The sequence below is a fragment of the Microcaecilia unicolor genome, chromosome 4 (assembly GCF_901765095.1).
Source record: "Microcaecilia unicolor chromosome 4, aMicUni1.1, whole genome shotgun sequence".
Classification (NCBI taxonomy): Eukaryota; Metazoa; Chordata; class Amphibia; order Gymnophiona; family Siphonopidae; genus Microcaecilia; species Microcaecilia unicolor.
In genome coordinates this window covers 148,851,229-148,872,988 of record NC_044034.1, presented here as the reverse complement: position 1 = coordinate 148,872,988, position 21,760 = coordinate 148,851,229, and the positions used below count along the sequence as shown (strand labels likewise).

At 44.9% G+C, this 21,760-nt stretch overlaps 1 protein-coding gene across 1 annotated transcript in view; it reads left to right on the top strand.

Moving 5' to 3' along the window:
* The window catches only part of NAV2 (neuron navigator 2), a 463,718-nt gene that overhangs the window by 202,545 nt on the left and 239,413 nt on the right, over window positions 1-21,760 (top strand). Inside the window, 1 exon segment of the mRNA XM_030200720.1 lies at window positions 21,083-21,759. Coding sequence (XP_030056580.1) covers window positions 21,083-21,759 — 677 coding nt within the window.

Here is a 21,760-nt window from a genome sequence, read left to right as displayed (position 1 = left end):
ACGTCCTGCACGTTGTATGTGCAGGACGTCAGAAACAGAACGAAGCCTTCTGCAGGAAGAGGACCTTGGCTGACGGGGGAGGGTTGGCGGGGGAGGGGGGTCGAGAGGGTCGTCGGCAGGGGGGTCCAGGACCAAATGTATGGGGGCCCAGGCCCCCGTGGCCCATGTAGCTACACCCCTGTTGTGTTCAGTTTCATGGTCTAGGCAGCCATAGTTGTACCCTGAAGTCTTTATTTTGCATCAGAGGTCTGCATTTCCCCATGGTCTGGGTGGATGTAATTTAGTCTTGTGTGACACAGAAAATGCTCTCTCTGGGGTCTTCTGTGAATGTTATATTGAAACATATACAATTTAAGAAGGTGTCTCCAACACGTTGCCTCGGAGGAGTGGCACTTATTAATTTCATTGAATTCAGCTGAATTTATATCAGCTGTTGTGGTGGAGGCTTTCAAGAATTCCTAAATGAGCCATCAGACTCATTCCAGCATGTTGCTTTGTGCCTTTGGAATAAAAGTTGTCTTCAAAGTGAACGCTATTGCATGGATTTTTTTTTTCTCAGTAAGAATCACTCATTTGGTGCATTAATTTGAGGTTTTTAAATGCAATTCATTGGTTTTGAAAAATCAGCGGTCCTTTTTACACGGATTGCTGCAATGGCCCAGAAATTGATTTTTGTCTCTCCCCTGTTTGCTGAATTCATGCTGTTTGTGTGCAGTTCATCAGAAGGTTGTTGGACAGGGTTAGGAGATGGGGAGGTCTGCTTACACAGGGAGCGGGAGGGAGGGAGGGAGGGAGGGCGGTGAAAGAGGTTGCAGGCTGATCACGGATTATAAATATGAAATGAGGATTTCTGAATTGGATGGATGTGGAACTGCTCCATTAATAAACTTATGAGCACTTGTCTGCCTTAAGCTGCAGGAGTGATTTCCACGGCGCATGTGACTAACAACGGTACGTTCTGCACCCATTACTTTCACCAGCTCTTTTCTTCTAAGCTATGCCACTAGGAACTTTGTTTTAATGTGTGACCTAAAGCAGATCTGTGAGTACTGCACTGTAGTGCCTGTTTGTTTTGTCTGTGGGCACCCCCCCCCCCCCCCCCTCCAATTCTCCAGTCTGTGTTGTGCATTAAGTACCATTGAACATAAACCTAACTTTCTTTTCTGAGGTTCAGTTGCAAAACAAATGGGAGCATTTCCAGCTCCAGATCTTTTGAGATATTCTCTGAAGTCCGGGCATAGGGCGCCCACTAAGTAAATGTTTGCATTACATGCAAGACATTTTCAAGTGAGCACATGCAAAGCTGACAGTTTAGGTTAGCCCAAGTTAAAGATACTGATTGATCAACTCTGTCTAGTTAATTATTTTTTGATGTCTGCGAGTCTCCCAATGTGGACCACATTTTATGTGGTTCAGGTTGGGTTAACATAAAGCCCTAATGAGTAGAAAGAGGGGAGAATGCCCTCTTGATTTTTTTTTTTAGTGCATTAAGGCTATGTGTTCACCCAAAGGGGAAAATAATCCTTTAGAAAACTGGACCTTGCTCCCTTTGGGGAGAACAGTCAGTGCTGAGAACAGTCAGAGCAGACCCCCCAAAGAATGTGCAGGGATATAGGGGAGACGTTATCAATGTGGGTTACTATTAAGATATTTATTTTGCCATTAACTCATGCTACTTTAGCACAGGTCCAACTTTATGCAATGAAACCTAGTTCCTAATAACTGGAGTTAACAGTAAAATAACATGTCTTAACAGTAGCCCGTGTTGATAACTTCCCCCATTTAATCAAACAAAATATAAATGTCTCTAGAAATCAAAATCATTGTTATATGTAATAAAAGTGAGCCAAGTAAAGGACAATCAAGCCATTGTGCAAAGAAAAGCTACGAGAATGGTATGGGATTTGCGTTACAAGACGTTTGAGGAGAGACTTGCTGACCTGAACATGTATACCCTGGAGGAAAGGAGAAACAGGGGTGATATGATATAGACGTTCAAATATTTGAAAGGTATTAATCTGCAAACGAACCTTTTCCGGAGAGGGGAAGGCGGTAGAACTAGAGGACATGAAATGAGACTGAAGGGGGGCAGACTCAAGAAAAATGTCAGGAAGTATTTTTTCACGGAGAGAGTGGTGGATGCTTGGAATGCCCTCCCGTGGGATGTGGTGGAGAGGAAAACGGTAACGGAATTCAAACATGCGTGGGATAAACATAAAGGAATCCTGCTCAGAAGGAAGGGATCCCCAGAAGCTTAGCCGATGGTGGGAGGCAGGGCTGGTGATTGGGAGGTGGGGATAGTGCTGGGCAGACTTATACGGTCTGTGCTAGAGCCGGTGGTGGGAGGTGGGGCTGGTGGATGGGAGGCGGGGATAGTGCTGGGCAGACTTATACGGTCTGTGCCCTGAAAAAGACAGGTACAAATCAAGGTAAGGTATACACAAAAAATGGCACTTGTGAGTTTATCTTGTTGGGCAGACTGGGTGGACCATGCAGGTCTTTTTCTGCAGTCATCTACTATGTTACTATGTTACTGATGAGGTTGGCTCGTAGGCATTGGTGGAATGAGGCATTATGACATCACAATATCATCTCTTGTTACCAGAGACTGAAACTCTTCATACTAATGCCCAGATGATCAAAAGCAAATGTGTCAACTAGAAGCCATTAGCGCCCGCATTTGCTTGTGTCCCAGGATCAGAGCCGGCGAGCACATGTAACAATGCGCTCACAGGCTCTGAACACTAATAGCATGCAAATACATGTTAAAGAGGGACATTGTTATTCATCTCTAATTCTCAGCGGGCAGTGTGACAAATTAGCGCACTACTACCACTGTAAACCCTATGCCAGCTCGGAGCTGGTGTTAGGGTTTACAGAGTATTGGGGAGGAATGGGGAGCCCTGTCCAGCATGCATCTGCATCTTAACAGAACCCCCCATCCCCCCCAACAGCTGCGACCCCAAGCCTCTCCCCCTGACAGCAACACAGCGACACAGGGGCTGGAGGTGTGGATTGCCTCAAGTCCCCTGACCCATCCCCCAACATGAGGGCACAGGGGGGCTGGAGGGCCAGTGGATCTCTACCCCTCTAACCCTCCAGTACCCAAAAAAGAATCCCTGGTGGCCCAAGTGGGCTGCATCCAACTGCCATCCTCCCTGGTGGTCTAGTGGAGCCCTCTCCCCTGTACCTCTCCAATGGAGGAGGGATTAGCACACTCCCTCCTCATCCAGTGCTTCAAAATTGCGGTACCCTGCCCTGCTCAGTTCATCCTGGGATGCACTGGGTGGGGCTTCTCCACCATATAAGGGAATTTGGTAGGGAAGCCCCACCCAGCGCATCCCAGGATGTACTGGGCAGGGTGCCGTCATTTTGAAGGGGGCGCTGGATGTGGAGGAAGTGTGCTACGCCCTCCTTCATCAGAGAGTTACAGGGGGAAGGGGTAGCGCTCCGCTAGACCACCAAGGAGGTTGAGGGTTGCAGCTCATTTGGGTCACCAGGGATTCTTTTTTGGGTATGGGGGGGGGAGGGTTAGCGATCCACCGGACCTCCAGCCCCCTGTGCCCTCGTGTCAGAGGGGTTGGGTTCAGGAGACTGTCTGGTGGAGGGCTTGGGGTGGCAGAGGTCTGGGGGGGTCCCATGAACCTCCATCTCCTCGTTTGACAGGTCCAGGCTATTGACAGCCTGGACCTGTCAAACTAGTGCGGGAGGATTGTGCTTGAGAGCATTCTCAGGCACAATCCTGCCACACTAATAGCATTCCTATAATTGCATGCTATTAGCTCTGATCATAGGGGTGGTAGAAATCCGCACTGTTCCGGCACTATTTTTAGAGCACTGTTTGGAACGGCGCAGGGCTTCTGATCATCTCCCTGTTAGAGGGGAAGTTATCAATTTGGGCTACTGTTAAGATGGATTATTTTACCACTAACTCGTACTATTTTAGCACAGGTACCATTTTATACAATGAGACCTAGTTACTAATAACTGGGGGTTAACAGTAAAATAACATGTCTTAATAGTAGCCCACATTGATGACTTCATCCCTTAATTTTGAAATAACCGCTTGCTCTTTTTCTTTACTTGTGTTTATGTATAGTAAAGAAACCCCTGAACCAGTTGACAACTGGAAGTGCAGCATTGTACTTTAAAAATAGGCCTCTTTGAAAGTTGTCTTTCCCACATTCTGAGGATTGGATATCATTAGCCAGTTCTGTACTAAATTTATTTCCCAGCATGCCAGATGTTGCTGTTATTGCTCAGTAGAAATAGCATTTATTCAAATCAGAATTTCAAGGTACCATCATGGATGGGTGTCTGAGTTAATAGCATTGTAACTAACTTTTCAACACGACTGGAGGGTGCAAAACTCAACACCCAACTCCAGACAATCTGAAGGGGTTTCTAAATATTGGGGTTGCTCAAGAAGCTGGTGGGGTCGTGAGTACTTCAGTTCAGACCAGCAATAGCCGTTCTGTAGTGAGGACTAATTCCTAAGTGAGATATCACTAATCATATCCAATTTCTTCTTCATATCAGTTGTTATGATCTAGAGCCTTAAAAGGGGTTTCCACTGGGTTTCCTCTCTCTTGTTGCCCAGGTGAACATCTTTTTGGGTACGAAGGCTTGAGTTGAAAGGCAGCAAAGCAAGAGAAGCTCACCCTTACCTTACATTTGGGAGGAGGAGGGATGTGTTAATGAAGTAATATATGGGCTGGCAGAGTTGTGAATTAGGGAGTAGGGAACTGGAGGAATAGAGGCCACTAGAAGAGGTTAATGGTAAGATTTAGGGTACTGGGGAACAGTAAATAAATTTATAGGAGCTGGAGTATAATGATACTATTTGGGCGAAAAGGGTTTTAAAAAGATTTGGACAAATTCCTGGAAGAAAAGTCCATAGTCTGCTATCGAGACAGACATGGGAAGCAACTGCTTGCCCTGGGATCTGTAGTATGGAGTGTTGCCACGGTTTGGGTTTCTACCAGGTACTTGTGACCTGGCTTGGCCATTGTTTGGAAAACAGGATACTGGGCTAGATGGACCATTGGTCTGACCCCGTATGGTTACTCTTATGCTCTTATTTGGGGTGGAGGAAAGGCGACATATCAAATACATGACCCTTACCCATTCCTTACTTTGGTTCATTGAATTAAAGCAGGTTCGGATGTGTTTTATTTGTAAACTAGTACAAAAAGCCCATTTGACAGAAATGAAACGGGCGCTAGCAAGGTTTTCGGCGCTGGTCTTGGCAGGTAACGTTCAGGGCAGGCTAGAGAATTTGTGCCCTTTGACTGAGGGATCAGTCCTTGCTACGGGCTGGCTAGGTGTGACGGCGACGTCATAGGGCTCGGATGTTGTCGGCCGTTTTGTTGCTGTATGAGCGCCGAACGCAGGCAAGAGAAAAATAGAAAGGGGGGTGGGGGAGCGTGAGTTCTCACAGCACCCAATCTCACCTGGTCCTGCAGATAGTTGCAGTTTCCGTTTAACGGCCGTCCGCCAGAGGAAGGAAAACAACCCCCTCCCCATGTTTGTTGAAAAACAAAACAGCTGACGTTGGACGGAGGGAGGGGGGAGCGGCGGCGATGTGTGCTGGAGGGTTGAGTAGTGGGTGCGGCGATGCGATTTGCTGAGTGTCATAGCCCCGCCCCTGAGGTCATCACATTGTGACGCGAGGGCGGGGCAGACACTCATGGGGAAAAATTCCGATCTATGCCACCTCGGAAGTTGCAGCTTCATTAGAACGTTGGGGTGGTGAATTATGTGTGGAAGGGGCGTGGCTGAGGGCGGGTCTATGAGTGACAGTGCATGAGTGACAGTGAGTGGTGCTGACAGCCTAGCCTACCAACAGTGCAGGGCTTCAGTGTTTCCCTGCCACAGAGTGAGCTTCAGAATGTTTGAGGTGAGAATTATTTATATAGATATTGGTATCCATTCTTCCAAGGCCCGGCTTTTCCATCATGGTCCTTCCTTCAACTGGAATGGCAAACTCTGGTCCCTGAGTACTGCAGACAGCTTGTGTTTTCGGGATTTCTGGGAGGAATATGCATAAGTTACGTCTGACCCATTGATCAGCGTTATTTTCAGGATACGGTTATCCTGTACAGTTCAGCACTCAAGGACTGGGCTTCACCACCTCTTGCCCTGAAGTTATTATAATCCCCTGTAGCAATCCAGAATAGATACCAAACTGCTCCTGAGGTTTTTCTCCTTACTGTGTATTGAGACTCAGACTATATGAAGACAGATGGACCTCATTCACTGACAGCTGAGACTCACAAAAACATGCTTTCTGCAGTGGTGTCCACCCAATCATCAAAAATGCTTCACAATGTTTTCTCAGGTTACTTTTAAGAATGATTATTGAAATGTGTCAGTTCAGCACAGTTATAAGATGGCAGGTTTTCTTCTTTTGCACTGTGGCTATGGGGCTAAAGTTTGACAATGTTCTGCTTAATTAGAGTTAACTTTGACTGAACCTGCTAGAACAATGACTGATACTGGCCAGACTTGGGCTCTTTCCCTACTTTGCACCTGCCCAGTCCCTGGAGGTTTCTGCTGAAGAGTTTACTGTTTCTGGCAGCTCCCTAATTCGACCTTAATGATTAAAAATAGCTGGCCTGGAGATCAGTCCTAGAACTGCAGATGTGCTCTGCCAGACAAAAACAGCTTTTTTTTTTTTTTTTTAATGGAACTGTACACTTGCAGCAGAAAAATTTAAACATGGTTGAAATCATGAAGTATTTTAAGTTTACTTATTTTTTTTAGTGCTGTATAATAAAAATTACATCTAGGCAGAAGTCCCTCCTCGAGGAGCTTATAGTCTGTGCACATACCTGAAACAATGGGGGATAGTGACTTGCTTGAGGTCACAAGGGGTGCTAGTGGGAGAAGCAGGATTAGAATGCTGGTCTCCAGTCTCCCTGACCCTTATTTAACCAGACCTGTCTGTCTGAAAACCCGAGGTAGCAGGTGTAATATCTCCAAATGCATTTTCCTTGAGTTCTAATGTATCAAATCACAAAGGGCTACAGGAGCCTTAAAATGTGGAACCTTTGGGCTGAAGATGGGTTCCTTTTGGTTTTTATAGAGGAATATGAATTAAAAAAAACCAAACACCTTGATGAAGCCTAATGGTTAGAGCAGCAGCCTGAGAACCAGGGGAGCCTGGTTGAAATCCCACTGCAGCTCCTTGTGGCATTGGGTAAATCATTTAACCCTCCACTGTCTCAGGTACAAATTTACCCCCGTTTACTAAGCCGCTCTAGTGGCTGTATGTGCTGATGCTGGCACAGACCATTCACTTTGAATGGGCTGTCTCAGTTTTGCCATTCAGCAGTCGCTAGCCCAGCTTATTAAACGGGAGGGGGGGGGGGGGGGTTAGATTGTGAATCCTCCTGGGACAGTGGAATACCTAATGTACCTGAATGTAAATCACCTTGGAAAAAGGCATGTACTAAATGCTAAAAAAAAAAACAAAAAACTTGAGAATGCCAAAATGGTCAAGTTTTAGAAATAAGACCAGACTAGTAATCCAGGAAGTTAGAGAAGAATATAAAATGATATCTTTACAAAACATTTTTTGACTAGCTTTCGGGAGCTAAATCTCCTTTCCTCAAGTCAGGACAGCCATGCTGTGTTATCCACAGAGAATCGTACTGAGCCTGGGAAGTCATCCTGACCTGCGACTTGCCTGTTAACCATATATGGGGTTAAGAAATGAATATTTTTCACTGTGCAGCTAAATTGGCTGCCTTTGCACAGTATTTTTGTATTGTTTTCCTTCTCTCCAGATTAAGACTTGCAGAGAGCCCTAAGGCAGCGGTAACAAGGTCTGATTCAGCTTTATAATATGTGCAGGGATTTTGGAAAGGTTTTCTGTAGAAGGGATATCATCAGGCTTATTTTTGAAAGAGAAGAACGCCCATCTTTCGACATAAATCGCAAGATGGGCGTCCTTCTCCAAGGGTTGCCCAAATCGGCATAATCGAAAGCCGATTTTGGGTGTCCTCAACTGCTTACCATTGCGGGGACGACCAAAGTTCACGGGGGCTTGTCAGAGGCGTAACGAAGGCGAAACTGGGACATGCCTAACACATGGGCGTCCTCGACCGATAATGGAAAAAAGAAGGGTGTCCCTGACGAACACTTGGATGACTTTACCTGGTCCTTTTTTTTCTTATGACCAAGCCACAAAAATGTGCCCTAAATGACCAGATGACCACTGGAGGGAATCGGGGATGACCTCCCCTTACTCCCCCAGTGGTCACTGACCCCCTTCCACCCTAAAAAAAAATTTGTTTTAATATTTTTTTCCAGCCTCTATGCCAGCCTCAAATATCATACCCAGCTCCATGACAGCAGTATGCAGGTCCCTGGAGCAGTTTTAGTGGGTGCAGTGCACTTCAGGCAGGCGGACCCAGCCCCCCCCCCACCTGTTACACTTGTGGTGGTAAATGTGAGCCCTTCAAAACCCACCAGAAACCCACTATACCCACATGAAGGTGCCCCCCTTCACCCTTAGGGCTATGGTAATAGTGTACAGTTGTGAGGAGTGGGTTTTTGGGGGGGGGGAGTTTGGGGTGCTCAGCACACAAGGTAAGGGAGCTATGCACCTGGAAGCAATTTCTGAAGTCCACTGCAGTGCCCCCTAGGGTGCCCGGTTGGTGTCTTGGCATGTCAGGGGGACCAGTGCTCTATGAATGCTGGCTCCTCCCACGACCAAAGGGCTTGGATTTGGTCGTTTCTGAGATGGGCGTCCTTGGTTTCCATTATCGCCAAAAATCTGGGACAACCATCTCCCAAAGTCAACCTAAATTTAGTGATTTGGGCGTCGACGACCGTATTATCGAAACGAAAAATGGACGCCCATCTTGTTTCGATAATACGGGTTACCCCGCCCCTTCACTGGTACATCCTGTGAGGACGTCCACAGGAAAACTTGGACACCCCTTTCGATTATGCCCCTCCATGAGTTCTTACAAAAGGCTTCTCTCCAGTATTTATGGTGCAGGGATTTTGACAGGATGATCTGCTTCCAAGCAGCGTCACTTCATGCAATGTGCGTGCTGCATTTTTTCTTTAGCAACACAGTTAATGGTCTTCAGGGTTCATACCGACTGCTGCCAAGAGCGGCCTAGAAACACTGAATAACAAACAGAAGGTGACAGCACAGTTCGGAGCAGAGCACAGCTGTACAGGCACAGTCTCATTTAGACAGAGCCTGTTCTAAAACACAAGGAAGAATGCGTGTGAATGCAGTGGCACATATGGTGAGAGCATCCATTTTACAATGATAAAAATGGAAAAAAAACCTACAGAGGATACATGACTACTTACATATGAAATTAACTTGCCTGAAGCAGTGAAGCCCAGACCCAAAGATACACCAGCTTCGAAATATGAAGGCGGCAGAGTGGAGACCCGATGTTTAGGCATTTCCCTTGAGAAAGCTAGAACGGCGAAACAGGCACATGTCGGGGTGCCAAGACTCGGGGTGTTAAGACTCTACAATGATGCGTCCAGATAAGTGACCATTATAAGCCTGCCCATTATCCAGTACAGTTAGAAGTTGATATATATTTGTATGAATAAGAAAAAGAATGTCAAACATACAAACAGATAGAGCAAGATAGAAAAAAGAAAAAATGATTTAGTTACAACAAACAAATTGATTAAGTGCAGATGTAGGGAGGAAGGGGGTTATCAATGATTACAAATTGTCACTCGAAGGGTCTCACCGGTCAGTGAGTAAATGGTTACCCAGTGACTATATATGAGACTTCCCCTTAGAAAAACAAGAAGCGTTTGACAAGTATTGAAAAAGTGAACACAGGAATTTGACTCCAGCTCCTTGTGATCTTGGGCAAGTCACTTAACCCTTGTGAGCCCTCCTGGGACAGAGAAATATCCAGTGTACCTGAATGTAACTCACCTTGAGCTACTACTGAAAAAGGTGTGAGCAAAATCTAAATAAATAAATAACCTCTTAAGGCAGCCTTTCCTCATATGAGAGGAGTTCCATCCCCTTAATCATTTTGGTCGCCCTTCTTTGAACCTTTTCTAATTCAGCTATATCTTTTTTAAGATACGGTGACCAGAATTGCACACAATACTCAAGGTGTGGTTGCGTAACTGAGTGATACAGAGGCATTATAATATTCTTGGTCTTATTTTCTGTCCCTTTCCTAATAATTCCTAGCATCCTATTTGCTTTTTTGGCCACTGCTGCCGCCGCACACTGCAGAAGATTTCAGCATATTATCTACAACAACACCTAGATCTTTTTCTTGGTGCTGACTCCTAAGGTGGCCCCTAGCATCAGGTAACTTTGATATGGATTATTCTTCCTAATGTACATCACTTTGCATTTGTCCACATTAAATTTCATCTTCCATTTGGATGCCCAGTCTTCCAGTTTCCTAAGGTCTCTCTGCAATTTTTCACAACCTGCATGCGTTTTAACAACTTTGAATATGTTTGTGTTGTCTACAAATTTAGGGCCTCTTTTACAAAGCCGCGGTAGGGATACTGCTGCACCGGGACACGGCAAATCGTCCCTACCGCCAGGCTACCGCAGGATCCCAGCAGCGGTTCCAGCCTGTGCTGTGTGCCATTTGCAGCGCTCAACAAATTTTTGTTTTTATGGTTGGGGACCCCCGCCAGCAAAGGTGCCTGGCGGTGGCGGGAGGGAGGGGGGTCGAAAGGGACGGGGGAGGGGTGTTGCCGTGGGGGGGGGAGGGGGTCAAAAGTGGTGGTGGGGGGGGGGCTAAAATGTCCCCCCTTACCTAGGGCTCTGGATCCCCCTCCCGCCGAAGTCTGGCTACGCCCCTGATACGTTTATGGTGCGGTTTCAGACAAACGATGGAATGATGGCATATAGAGATTTAAATTCATAAATCTTTACATTCTGGGAGGCTTATAAATTTTAAAAGCAGAGAAAATGCTTCTTGATGTATGCTTTGAAAACAAAAAACATGATTTTAAATTGCACTCTCTGCACTACTGGCAAGCAGTGTAACCTGAACAATATTGGAGAAACGTGATCATATTTAGCTATACCCATCGATACTCTAGCAATGGCATTCTGGACCATCTGCAATTCCTTTAAATGTGCAGTAGGGAAACCTAAAAACAAGCTATTGCAGTAGTCCAAGAATGAGCAAAACAAGGTAGCATTTAAACCGTTGAGATTCAAATTATGCCCTGCAACAAACCCACTGGTGTCCCCCCTACTCCACCCATCTTGTCTGTGCCAGTGAGAGGTGACAGCAGGCTGGGGGCAATTTTTGCACCTCTCCAGATTTGTGCCTTGTGCAACCTCACCACTTGCACAGCTCTTGGTAAGAGAATACGGCAGGTTTCTCCTGTCCTATTGGATAAACAGTCAGTACTGAATAGAAATTTTTAAAAGTGTGAAATGACCCCAAATCTTTCCTTACTAAGACATTGAGTATGTAGAAATGTTTAATACCTGAGGGTAAGGTAAGGGTCATGTATTCGATATATACCCTCTCTAGGTATGGGATATCCCAGTACAGTAAAGGGAATATCACACTTAATAATACATGAGGAATGAAGCCACATCAAGTCTACATCATAGATGAACTCTAATGAATCTAGATATCCAGAGAGACGCCACCCCTGCTAATCTTTTAGCAGCTAAGGCGTCTGACAGGTGAGACAGTTCAAAGAAAATATACTTAGAGGATTAATAATTTAAGATGCAGTTGCAGGGGAACTTCAGAAAAAAAAAAGGGACGCACCCAACTAACGAACCCCTGGACAAAGTATTAGAAACTACACCCACCATTTCAAAGTTTCACAGGAAACATGAAGATCTTTTAATTTAAAAACAGTTTATCCCTATTCCTAAAAAACAAACTGAGAGCTGCTCTCTTTCCGAGGGTCATGCAAAAGTCAAGATTCAAGAAATGTGGTAAGTTCTAAGGTTCCTTAGACACCTCTCCTTCTTAATAGGAAGCACGTAGCACACACAGAATGTTAGCATAAGAAGCATCCTGAGCATCCATCATTTATATTTTAAACATTTCTAGAGCTGAGACCAATGAAAGATGGGGAAAATTGAAAATCCGAATGTTGGCATTCCTGGAAATATTGAACAAAGCCTTCCCTTCTTCGAGCGAGGTTTAAAACTTATTCACTTCAAGTGCACATCATTCCATTTTACCCTCCAGAGTCTGAGCCCTTTGAGTAAAGATGTTAAAGGCTGGAATCAATGCTTTCCCAAGGTCAGCAATGGCTTCCCATATCACCTCCAAGGACATCACCGGGGTTTTAGCCAGTAGGGAGCCAAAAAAATGATCATTTAAAGCTAAAGGGAAAGAGAAATGGGACTTGATATACCGCCTTTCTGTGGTATTTTCCAACTACGTTCAAAGCGGTTTACATATATACAGGTACTTATTTTGTACCTTGATCTGCTGTTGTCTGATGTCCTTCCCCCTCGATCGAATACTTCTTCCCCCCCCACCCCCCAGCTGACAACACAGCAGAAGGCTCTGTTCTAATCAGCAGACTGCTGCCCTCTCCCCCCAACCTCCATCATGTCCTCCTATGAGGACTGCTGAGAGTCAGAAACCAAGGAACTCTGTGCCTGAGATTGTAGGGGTGGTGTTTGCAGGTCAGGACGCAGTGTGACATCTAGGCCAACAGTTTCCTCTGGTCCTCCTGATTCTTGTCTCTTTGATTGTGTGCATTTACATTGAGATCTCTACTTATTTATTAGAATTTATTAACCGCCTTCAAAAGACATTCACCCCTGTTGCATGCTTTTGGCCTTACGCTGGCAGTCAGGAGACATGGGTTGGGGAATGAGGAGGAGAGAATGCAGCAGTGTTCAGTACATCTAGTTATTGAGGCCTGTATGTTGTAACTTTTCCAAAAAGCCTAACCTCCTTTACTGCATTCCCCACTTTGCCAGGAATCCAGCAGTCCTGTAATTGCTCAGTTATCGTGATTTACAGTCCAGGTAAACAAGAAAAGAGGTGATAAAAACCCCGCTAAACAGCCTGGAATAACGTTCAGAAAATCGTGTACAAGGGACCCGATAATCAATTCCCGCGCTGTTCCAAAACAACACCGTAAAAATAGCGCCAAAACAGCATGAGGAATTAACTCCCCAATGATCAACGCTAATAACATGCCAATTTAGGGGGGTCTGTTACTAAATATTAGCTCAAGTAATCTGCAGTAGGACCCATTTTATTCCTATGGGCCCTGCTGTAGATAACTCAAACAAGTCTTTAGTGAAAGACCCACTAAGTGCGTTATTAGCATTGATCATCAGAGGAAAGTGCGGGAGGATTGTGCCTGGGCATACTGTCAGGCACAATCCTCCCACAGTTGTTTGACCGGTCCGGGCTGTCAGAAAAAAAGCCCGAACCTGTCAAACATTCCCAGGGCATCTGGACCCCCCCACCCAAAGGCAAGGCCCTGGTGGTCTAGTGCCCCCTTAGCCCCCCCTGAGACACCAACACAGGGCGCCTGAAGGTCCGGTGAAGGTCCAGCCCCACCCAACCGAAGAGGGCTGAAGGTAATTGGACCTCTAGCCCACACCTAGTAGTCTAGTGGCCCTGAACCCTAACCCTCCCCCCCCCTCGTATTCCAGCGCTGCCTCCAAAATGGTGGCGTGGTGCCCTGCCCAGCGCATCCTGGGATGCGCTGGCCAGGGCTTCCATACCATATAAGGGAGAAACCACCCATAATTTATAGCAGTATCTTCTTGGTTTATATGTAATAATACTATATGAAGTAAGTTGCATTTAGTTGGAGAAGATGACTCCAAACATTGTTATCCTGGCTGTGATCTCAAGAAATGTCTTTCCTCTTTAATCTGGATTCCTTAGAGAAGAGGATAATGACATAAGTACATTTGTTCAGATCAAAAAAAACAATACGATACTGATGTTGGACTAGGTTCAGTGTTTTTTTGAGTATCTCTTCGTATTAAATGAATAAGTTTTATTTAAATGCCTGAAAAGACATGGCAGATATGATCCAGGCCATAGGTATAGTTTGATTTGCTTGGTTTGGGGGGGGGTGGTGGAGCAAAGATTCAGGAGCTCATACTGATGTTGGGAAGAAGGGGGTCAATTCAGCATTACCACCCAGAGGATGGGGGGAGAGGGAGGCTGAAGGCTGGTGATGATTGCTCAGAAAATACTTCAGGTGCACAAATCCTGAAATCTGTCAGTTTAATTAGTCATCTCCAACAAGAGAAACAATTACAGTTACAGAGCTTATAGTCCGCTATTACCAAATCTAGTTCTAAGCAGATAACAAGAGGAAGTACACTATACATCTAGGATCATACATCAAGCATCCTTAACAAATATATTAGTTAATTTACTGTACTCAAAACATATTTCCTAAAAAGGCAGGTTTTGAGCATCTTCTTAAAACAATAAAAATTAGACAATGCTTTAATACCATTTGGAAACCATGACCAAAAGGTTGCTGCTTGGTACATGAAAACTATCTGAAATATTTTCCAAAAGTGCTCACTCTTAGGTCTGGGTAAAGTCAACAGATTAAAATGCCATACAAGTTGCAGTCTCCCATATACTGGTCTACATATTAGTGTCAACATATAGCCCGGAATAACTCCATACAGTATCCTAAATGCTAGGCTACTTAATTTGAACATAATTCAGGGCTCCACTGGGAGCCAACAAATCGTTACATAGAATGGAGTAACGTACGAAGAAACGTTCAGGGAGAAAACCAAATGGATGGCAGCATTTTGTATGGTTTGTAAACATTTTAAGAGTCTTAGCCAAGTACAAAAAGATTTTAATGGTAAAGCTTTTATCTAATTTCTTAAGGGTTGGTTCCATCATCCTGTGCACACATCTGGCCCTTCATGCAAAGATTTATGTCTTTTATGTCTGGGTGAAGCCGAGGAAGGCTGGAGGCTGGTGGTGGTTGCTCTTAAAATGACACTTCATTCACTTAGATTGGTTGGGTTTATGGGTTTCCAGAGGATATCGGGTACTATGATATAACACAATAATAAGCCATTTTCATGGGGACAACCATTTAAATAAACTATTTTGTCATCCTGTCCTGGTGTCGGGATACCAAGGACTTACTGTGAAACACATCTCAAATGTGGGCTTCCCCGATAGGAACAGCAGGGTGCTAGACTAGTGCTCCCTCAATCTGTACTATGAACCCACTGCCTATTTGCATCTGTTGGAGACCCAATTTATGTAACACTAGTAAAAAAAGGCCCGTTTCTGACACAAATGAAACGGGCGCTAGCAAGGTTTTCCTCAGAATGTGAATGTTTGAGAGAGTGTGTGTGAGAGTGACTATGTGAGAGAGTGAATCTGCGAGTGTATGTGTGTGACAGAGAGTGAGACTGGGTGTGAGTGCGTCTGTGAGAGAGAGTGTGTGTGCCTGGGGCCCCTCCCTCCCACCCAGTTCCAGTGTCCCCCCTTCCTCCGTGTTCCAGGGTTGTCATCCCCCCTCCCTCTCTCCGAGTTCCAGGGTCGTCCCCCCCATTTTTTTTTTTTAGTTTTTGTACAGGTAGTGTATTTCCCCTCTCGTCCCTCCTCCAAGTTCCAGACCCCCCTCCCTCCCCCGAGTTCCATACCCCCCTCCCTCCCCCCCAGTTCCAGACCCCCGTCTCCCCCCCTAGTTCCAGACCCCTCCCTCCCTCCTGCTCTCCGAGTTCCAGACCCCACCTCCCTTCCTCGCTCCCTCCGATTTGCAGACCCCCTCCCTCTCTCCAAGTTCCAGACCCCACCTCCCTGCCTCCCTCCCTCCAATTTGCAGACCCTCCTTCCTCTGATTTCCCGACCCCCCCCCCCTTTGGCGTTCCTGACCCCTGGACCCCCCTGCCGCAACCCTCTTGAGCCCCCTTCCCGCCGCCAACCTTCCGGGCTTCAGAGCCCATCTGTGAAGAAAGTTACTGACACAGGCAGGCAGACGCATAGAACGTTGGAGGTGAGAATTATTATATAGGACGCGTCATAATGGGTCTAGTGACATCAGCTAGGGCTTCGGAGCCCATCTGTGAAGAAAGTTACGGACACAGGCAGGCAGACGCATAGAATGTTGGAGGTGAGAATTATCATATAGGATAATAACATAGTAAGTGACTGCAGATAAAGACCTGTATGGTCTATCCAGTCTGCCCAACAAGATAAACTCATTTTACATGATATGCAATATTTTATATGTATACTCGAGTACGAATTGTCCTTGCCATTCTCAGGGCACAGACCATATAAGTCTGCCCAGCACTCTTCTCGTACTAAAAGTTCTGAAGCTAACGTCGAAGCCCCTTAAAATTTACACTCAAGCCCATCCATATTTAATCAGTCATGATCAGGACATAGACCGTAGAAGTCTGCTCAGCACTGGTTTTGCTTCCCAATTACCAGCTTCGCCACCCAATCTCCGCTAAGATTCCGTAGATCCATTCCTTCTAAACAGGATTCCTTTGTGCTTATCCCACGCATGTTTGAATTTCATTACCATTTTCATCTCCACAACCTCCTGCGGGAGGGCATTCCATGTATCCACCACCCTCTCTGTGAAAAAATGCTTCCTGACATTACTCCTGAGTCTGCCCCCCTTCAACCTCAATTCATGTCCTCTAGTTCAACCGCCTTCCCGTCTCCAGAAGAGGTTTGTTTACGGATTAATACCTTTCAAATATTTGAACATAAATATATTTACGTTCAAATATTTGAACTATATTTGAACTAAATATTTTAAATATTTGTAATGTAAATATATTCCATGCATGTTCTTTGCAGGCATCCTGAAAACCTGATTGGCTGTGGGGTTGGTAGAACAGGTTTGGAAACCAGTGTGACAGGGTTTCGGATGAAAGCACTAATCACACATTGCAGAGAAAATAAGTGTCATGTAAAAATTTTAATTTTCTACGGTAAAAGGTGTATCATATCCTATGGCCAAATTAACTCTAAACAATGAATATGGTGAGAGCAAGCATCTGCTTCCTGTCACCATAAGTACATAAGTAATGCCACACTGGGAAAAGACCAAGGGTCCATCGAGCCCACCATCCTGTCCACGACAGCGGCAAATCCAGGCCAAGGGCACCTGGCAAGCTTCCCAAACGTACAAACATTCTATACATGTTATTCCCGGAATTGTGGATTTTTCCCAAGTCCATTTAGTAGCGGTTTATGGACTTGTCCTTTAGGAAACCGTCTAACCCCTTTTTAAACTTTGCCAAGCTAACCGCCTTCACCACGTTCTCCGGTAACGAATTCCAGAGTTAATTACACGTTGGGTGAAGAAACATTTTCTCTGATTTGTTTAAATTTACTACACTGTAGTTTCATCGCATGCCCCCTAGTCCTAGTATTTTTGGAAAGATTGAACAGACACTTCACATCCATCTGTTCCACTCCACTCATTATTTTATATACCTCTATCATGTTTCCCCTCAGCCGTCTCTTCTCCAAGCTGAAAAGCCCTAGCCTCCTTAGTCTTTCTTCATAGGGAAGTCGTCTCATCTCCGCTGTCATTTTAGTCGTCCTTCGCTGCACCTTTTCCAGTTCCACTATATCTTTCTTGAGATGCGGCGACCAGAATTGAACACAATACTCAAGGTGCGGGCGCACCATGGAGCGATATAACGGCATTATATCCCACCTGTAATATCATCATATTCTATCCCTAAAGGTCTAAAGATGTTAATATAACTCTCAGCTGTATTCTGAATGACATTCTTGTGTCTGCTGTCAGTGCTGGTATTTTAATTGACTTTTGATGTAGTAATGTTGAAGGAAAACACATTGTTTACTCTTTTAAAAAAAAAGTACAAAGACTGAGGGACACACCATGAAATTGACAGAATTCTTGTTAGCACCTCTTTCCTGGACTGATCATATTTTTATTGTATTTACTTTAAAGGTTAGAGTTCCTGTCATGGAGCCCTGTTCTGTCACTATGACCAGAAAGCTTAGTTCAGCTGATCCTTCTCTTTTGGATTCGCTTCAGACTTCTTTTCCTTCAGATTTCACATCCCCAATTGACCTGAGGGGCAGAAGGTCTGATCTAAGAGTCATACTGGGAATCTTCCACATGATAGCGCACTACACCTACCATTGAACCACCAGGCCTGCTTAGCTTAGCCCGTGTTAAGGAATGAATTGAAACCTTCAGCTGACCTTCATTCATGTTATGTTTAATCATGGGAGCCCCAAATATGATGCAACTGGTGGCATCCCCCATGAGCTATGTCCTTTGCTTGCCCCCCCCCCCCCCTTCAATTTACTGTCTGTTCTTTGTCTTCTGCATGGAGAACGATACCATTAATTTACTCTTGGAAAGCACAGAATTGCAAACTCTGTCTCCTTGAAGATGCACGTGCCTGATCCATACTGGCTCTGCTTTGGCTCACTCGCAGGGTATAATGAAGCCATATCTCCACAGAGCAGCTTAAAGTGAAATACAGCAGTATCTGTGTGGTTTCAAATGCGCTGTGATTTATGGATCAGAATCTGTAGATTCACTGTAGTTGGGGGTGGGACATCCATCAGCTCTTAGCTGGTCTTTAAACAGTTTAATTTTAAATAAAACAAGTTTATGTTTGGTGTACTTTGTAGCTGGAAGACGGGGGAGTTTAGCTGAAAGCCGTTAAGCCCTATGGGCTGCCGGGGCAGGGTAGCAGTTCTGGAAACATGAGGGGATTAACGGAAGGCACTTCTCATCACTGAGAACCTAGTGTCTCCAGATGGGAAAGTTTGCAGAAGGTGGCTAAATAAAGTGACAACAGAAAAGTAAGTGATTAAATGCTATTGTAATGGAAACTTTTCTTTTTAAAGAAACACAGAGGAATGGAGAGGTATGTTCTCATGCAAAGCTGAGGGAAAAATCTTGCAACAGGAGTCAGTTCCCCATTTTACTGGAGAAGAGGGATTAGAATGGTTTACCTTTCTTTATAAACACCTAGGCTACGGTATCTCAGACTGTTTCAGTCTGTCCGATTTAAAGCCTTGTGGAGCTCCCCACAGTGAGTGCTGAGCATCCCTAGTATTGAACTCGCATCTTCATTGTGTCCATGGAGGGGTATTTGTATTAAGTTTAGCACCTTCAGTTAGCTTGAAATGTTGGCTCTTAATGAAACAAGTTTTCTTGAGAACAGGTAAGTGGAAACATCTAGCTGGAAAAAGCATGGCTTCCTTCTCTCTCTTCATGTAGTGTGGCAGCATTAACATTTTGGGTGCCTCTTTAAGTCTTCTCTTGTTGTTTTATGAAATTGTTAATACCTAAGCTATCTGAAGTACTGGAAAAAGTTTTCCTAACAGATCTATATAAACGTATTTAGGGGTAATCTTATTGCCGTGGTAATGCTCATAGTAGCAGCCTTTGAAAGAATGATGTCTGACCTGGGTTAGAAGATGATTCTTAACCAAAAGGCAAATGCATTTCAAAGACGCCAGGAGCGATTACTGAGGACAGAAACCTCTGTGAAGGGAACTGTTCTTCTGGAAGACAGAATTAAATGTGCATTCACTTAGAGATTTTTCCTTGCTGTTTGAGCTGTGACTTCCAGTGGGTTTATTTTGTCAGACAGAACCTGTTGGAACTTGCCATCGATTGGCTGTCTGGCATTCTGTTCACTAATTTAATTTAGAGCATCACCTGTAGCAATAATGGTGTGTCTGTGTTTGTAGAGCAAAGGGGCAGAGACCTCCTTTAAATGCATTAAAAAGCACAGCTATGGGGCTGGCCTGTGCGAGCGACCTGAATTTTCATTTCCGAGCCTGGCTTCTGCCCCTCATGGCATTTGGGGATACCGAAGAGGTAGGTATGGAAAGGGTAATGCTAGCCAGCTGGGTGTGTGCACATTTGCACCAGGTCCTGAGGAAGGTAACTGCAGGCTGTGCCTTTCAGATTGAGGGCTGTCAGTTTAGTAGGTGGGAGGATATCGGGGAAAGGGGGAGCCTATATGTAGGGTAAGGTTACCATATGGCTCCAGATGGAGCCAGTCCGGATTTTACTTCCATTGAAAGCAATGGAAGTAAAACCCGGACTGGCTTAATCTGTCCTCCTTTTTCTGGAGCCATATGGTAACCCTACCTGTATGGTTTCAGCACTGGGGATGGCTTTAGCCCCAGGGGTGCCCTGTGTAGGCAGAGGAAATGGCACCTTGTGGAGTTGGGGTGCTGCACTGTTGGTGCCCCTACAAGACTGGCAGCTTTTGTGACTGTACTGGTTGCTGTATCCTAAGGTCATCTCTGTTCATGTTTATGAGATTCTTGATACACTGCTTTTCCGTGGCGTAGTCAAAGTGATTTACTTATACAGGTACAGTACAGGGATTTTTTTTTTTTTTAAAGGAGACTCTCATTCTTTGCACTTGAGTGCTCTGGGGTGTAACTATTTTTAATTCTTAATTTGATTTTTGTAATTCAAAGGGATGATGTTTTGCCATGGTTCTGCCCACTCAAAATACCCGATGATACTGTCATTTTCTAGTTGCTTATTGGTAAGTTTGGACATAGTGCTCTTACAACAGTGAACTAGATATGGTTTAGTAAACGAACCACCGGATCACCGATAGCATTTGGGATAGTTGACCTGCAAAAATAAAAAGGTTGCTTTCAGTGCATTTCTTAACAGTCCTGAGGCAGAACTTCAAAATGATATAGCCAGTATTTGAAATCGCTGCCTTGCCATTTAAGCAATGTTTCTTCCTGGCAGGGAAGTATCTTCACATCCTCCTTTATTGCTTTAAGCGTATTGTGAACTGAATGAAATGTTATAGTTTACAGTGTCATTGTAGCTCAAGTAAGAGGAAGACCTGTTGGTTTATTCGTAAGCTATTTTAATGTAATAGGTTTTTAATGTATTTTCCCAAGTATGCCTGGTTTTCTTTATGTAATCTGCATAGAACTTCCAAGGTTTATTTGGGGAAGATAAGAATAGTATTAGATTAGATTAGACCATGAAGTAACTAACAAGCCACCTCTCCCTCCCAACAAAACAAAACAAAAACAGCATAGCATAGAATATAGAAAAACCTAACTGCCGAGGATTGCTTTTATACCGGTTGTTTCTGTTTTGTTTCCAGAGCCGGTGGACAGCGCAGCATCACAGCAAATGGGAATGAATGAAAATGTCCCGTCCTCGCTCCACAGCAGCAGTTCCAACACACTTACTTGCAATAACTCATCCGCCATACCCCATCCAAACTCCACCAACAAACCTTGGCGTAGCAAGTCCCTTAGTGCTAAGCACACAGTGACGTCTTCCATGTTGTCCGTAAAGCAGCATCCAGCGCAGGAGACTCCGAAGCCACCTCCCGAAACCAGCAAACCAGCTCCCAACGGCCAAAAATCCATGCTCGAAAAGTTAAAACTGTTCAATAGCAAAGGGGCCTCCAAAACAGTGGGGGCTCCAGCTGACTGTTCAGGTTCCCGGGACACCAGCTGCGAAAGACTGGAGGCAATGCTCAGCTGTGAAGAAACCGATGAGGCGGAGTCTGCCACACGGAGTATGGCCACTGCAGGTCCAGCTGCCAGTAGTCCCAAAATTGCACTCAAGGGCATTGCACAAAGAACTTTCAGCCGGGCACTGACTAATAAGAAAAATTCTCCGAAAGGTAGTGAAAAAGAGAAAGAAAAGCAAAAAGAGAAAGACCGGGAGAAAAGCAAGGATGTAACAAAAAGAACATCTGTAATGGAGAAGGTAGAGGTTAAAGAAGAGCCGAAAGATGAACAAGCTCCAGCAGCTGCAGCAGAGATGCCAA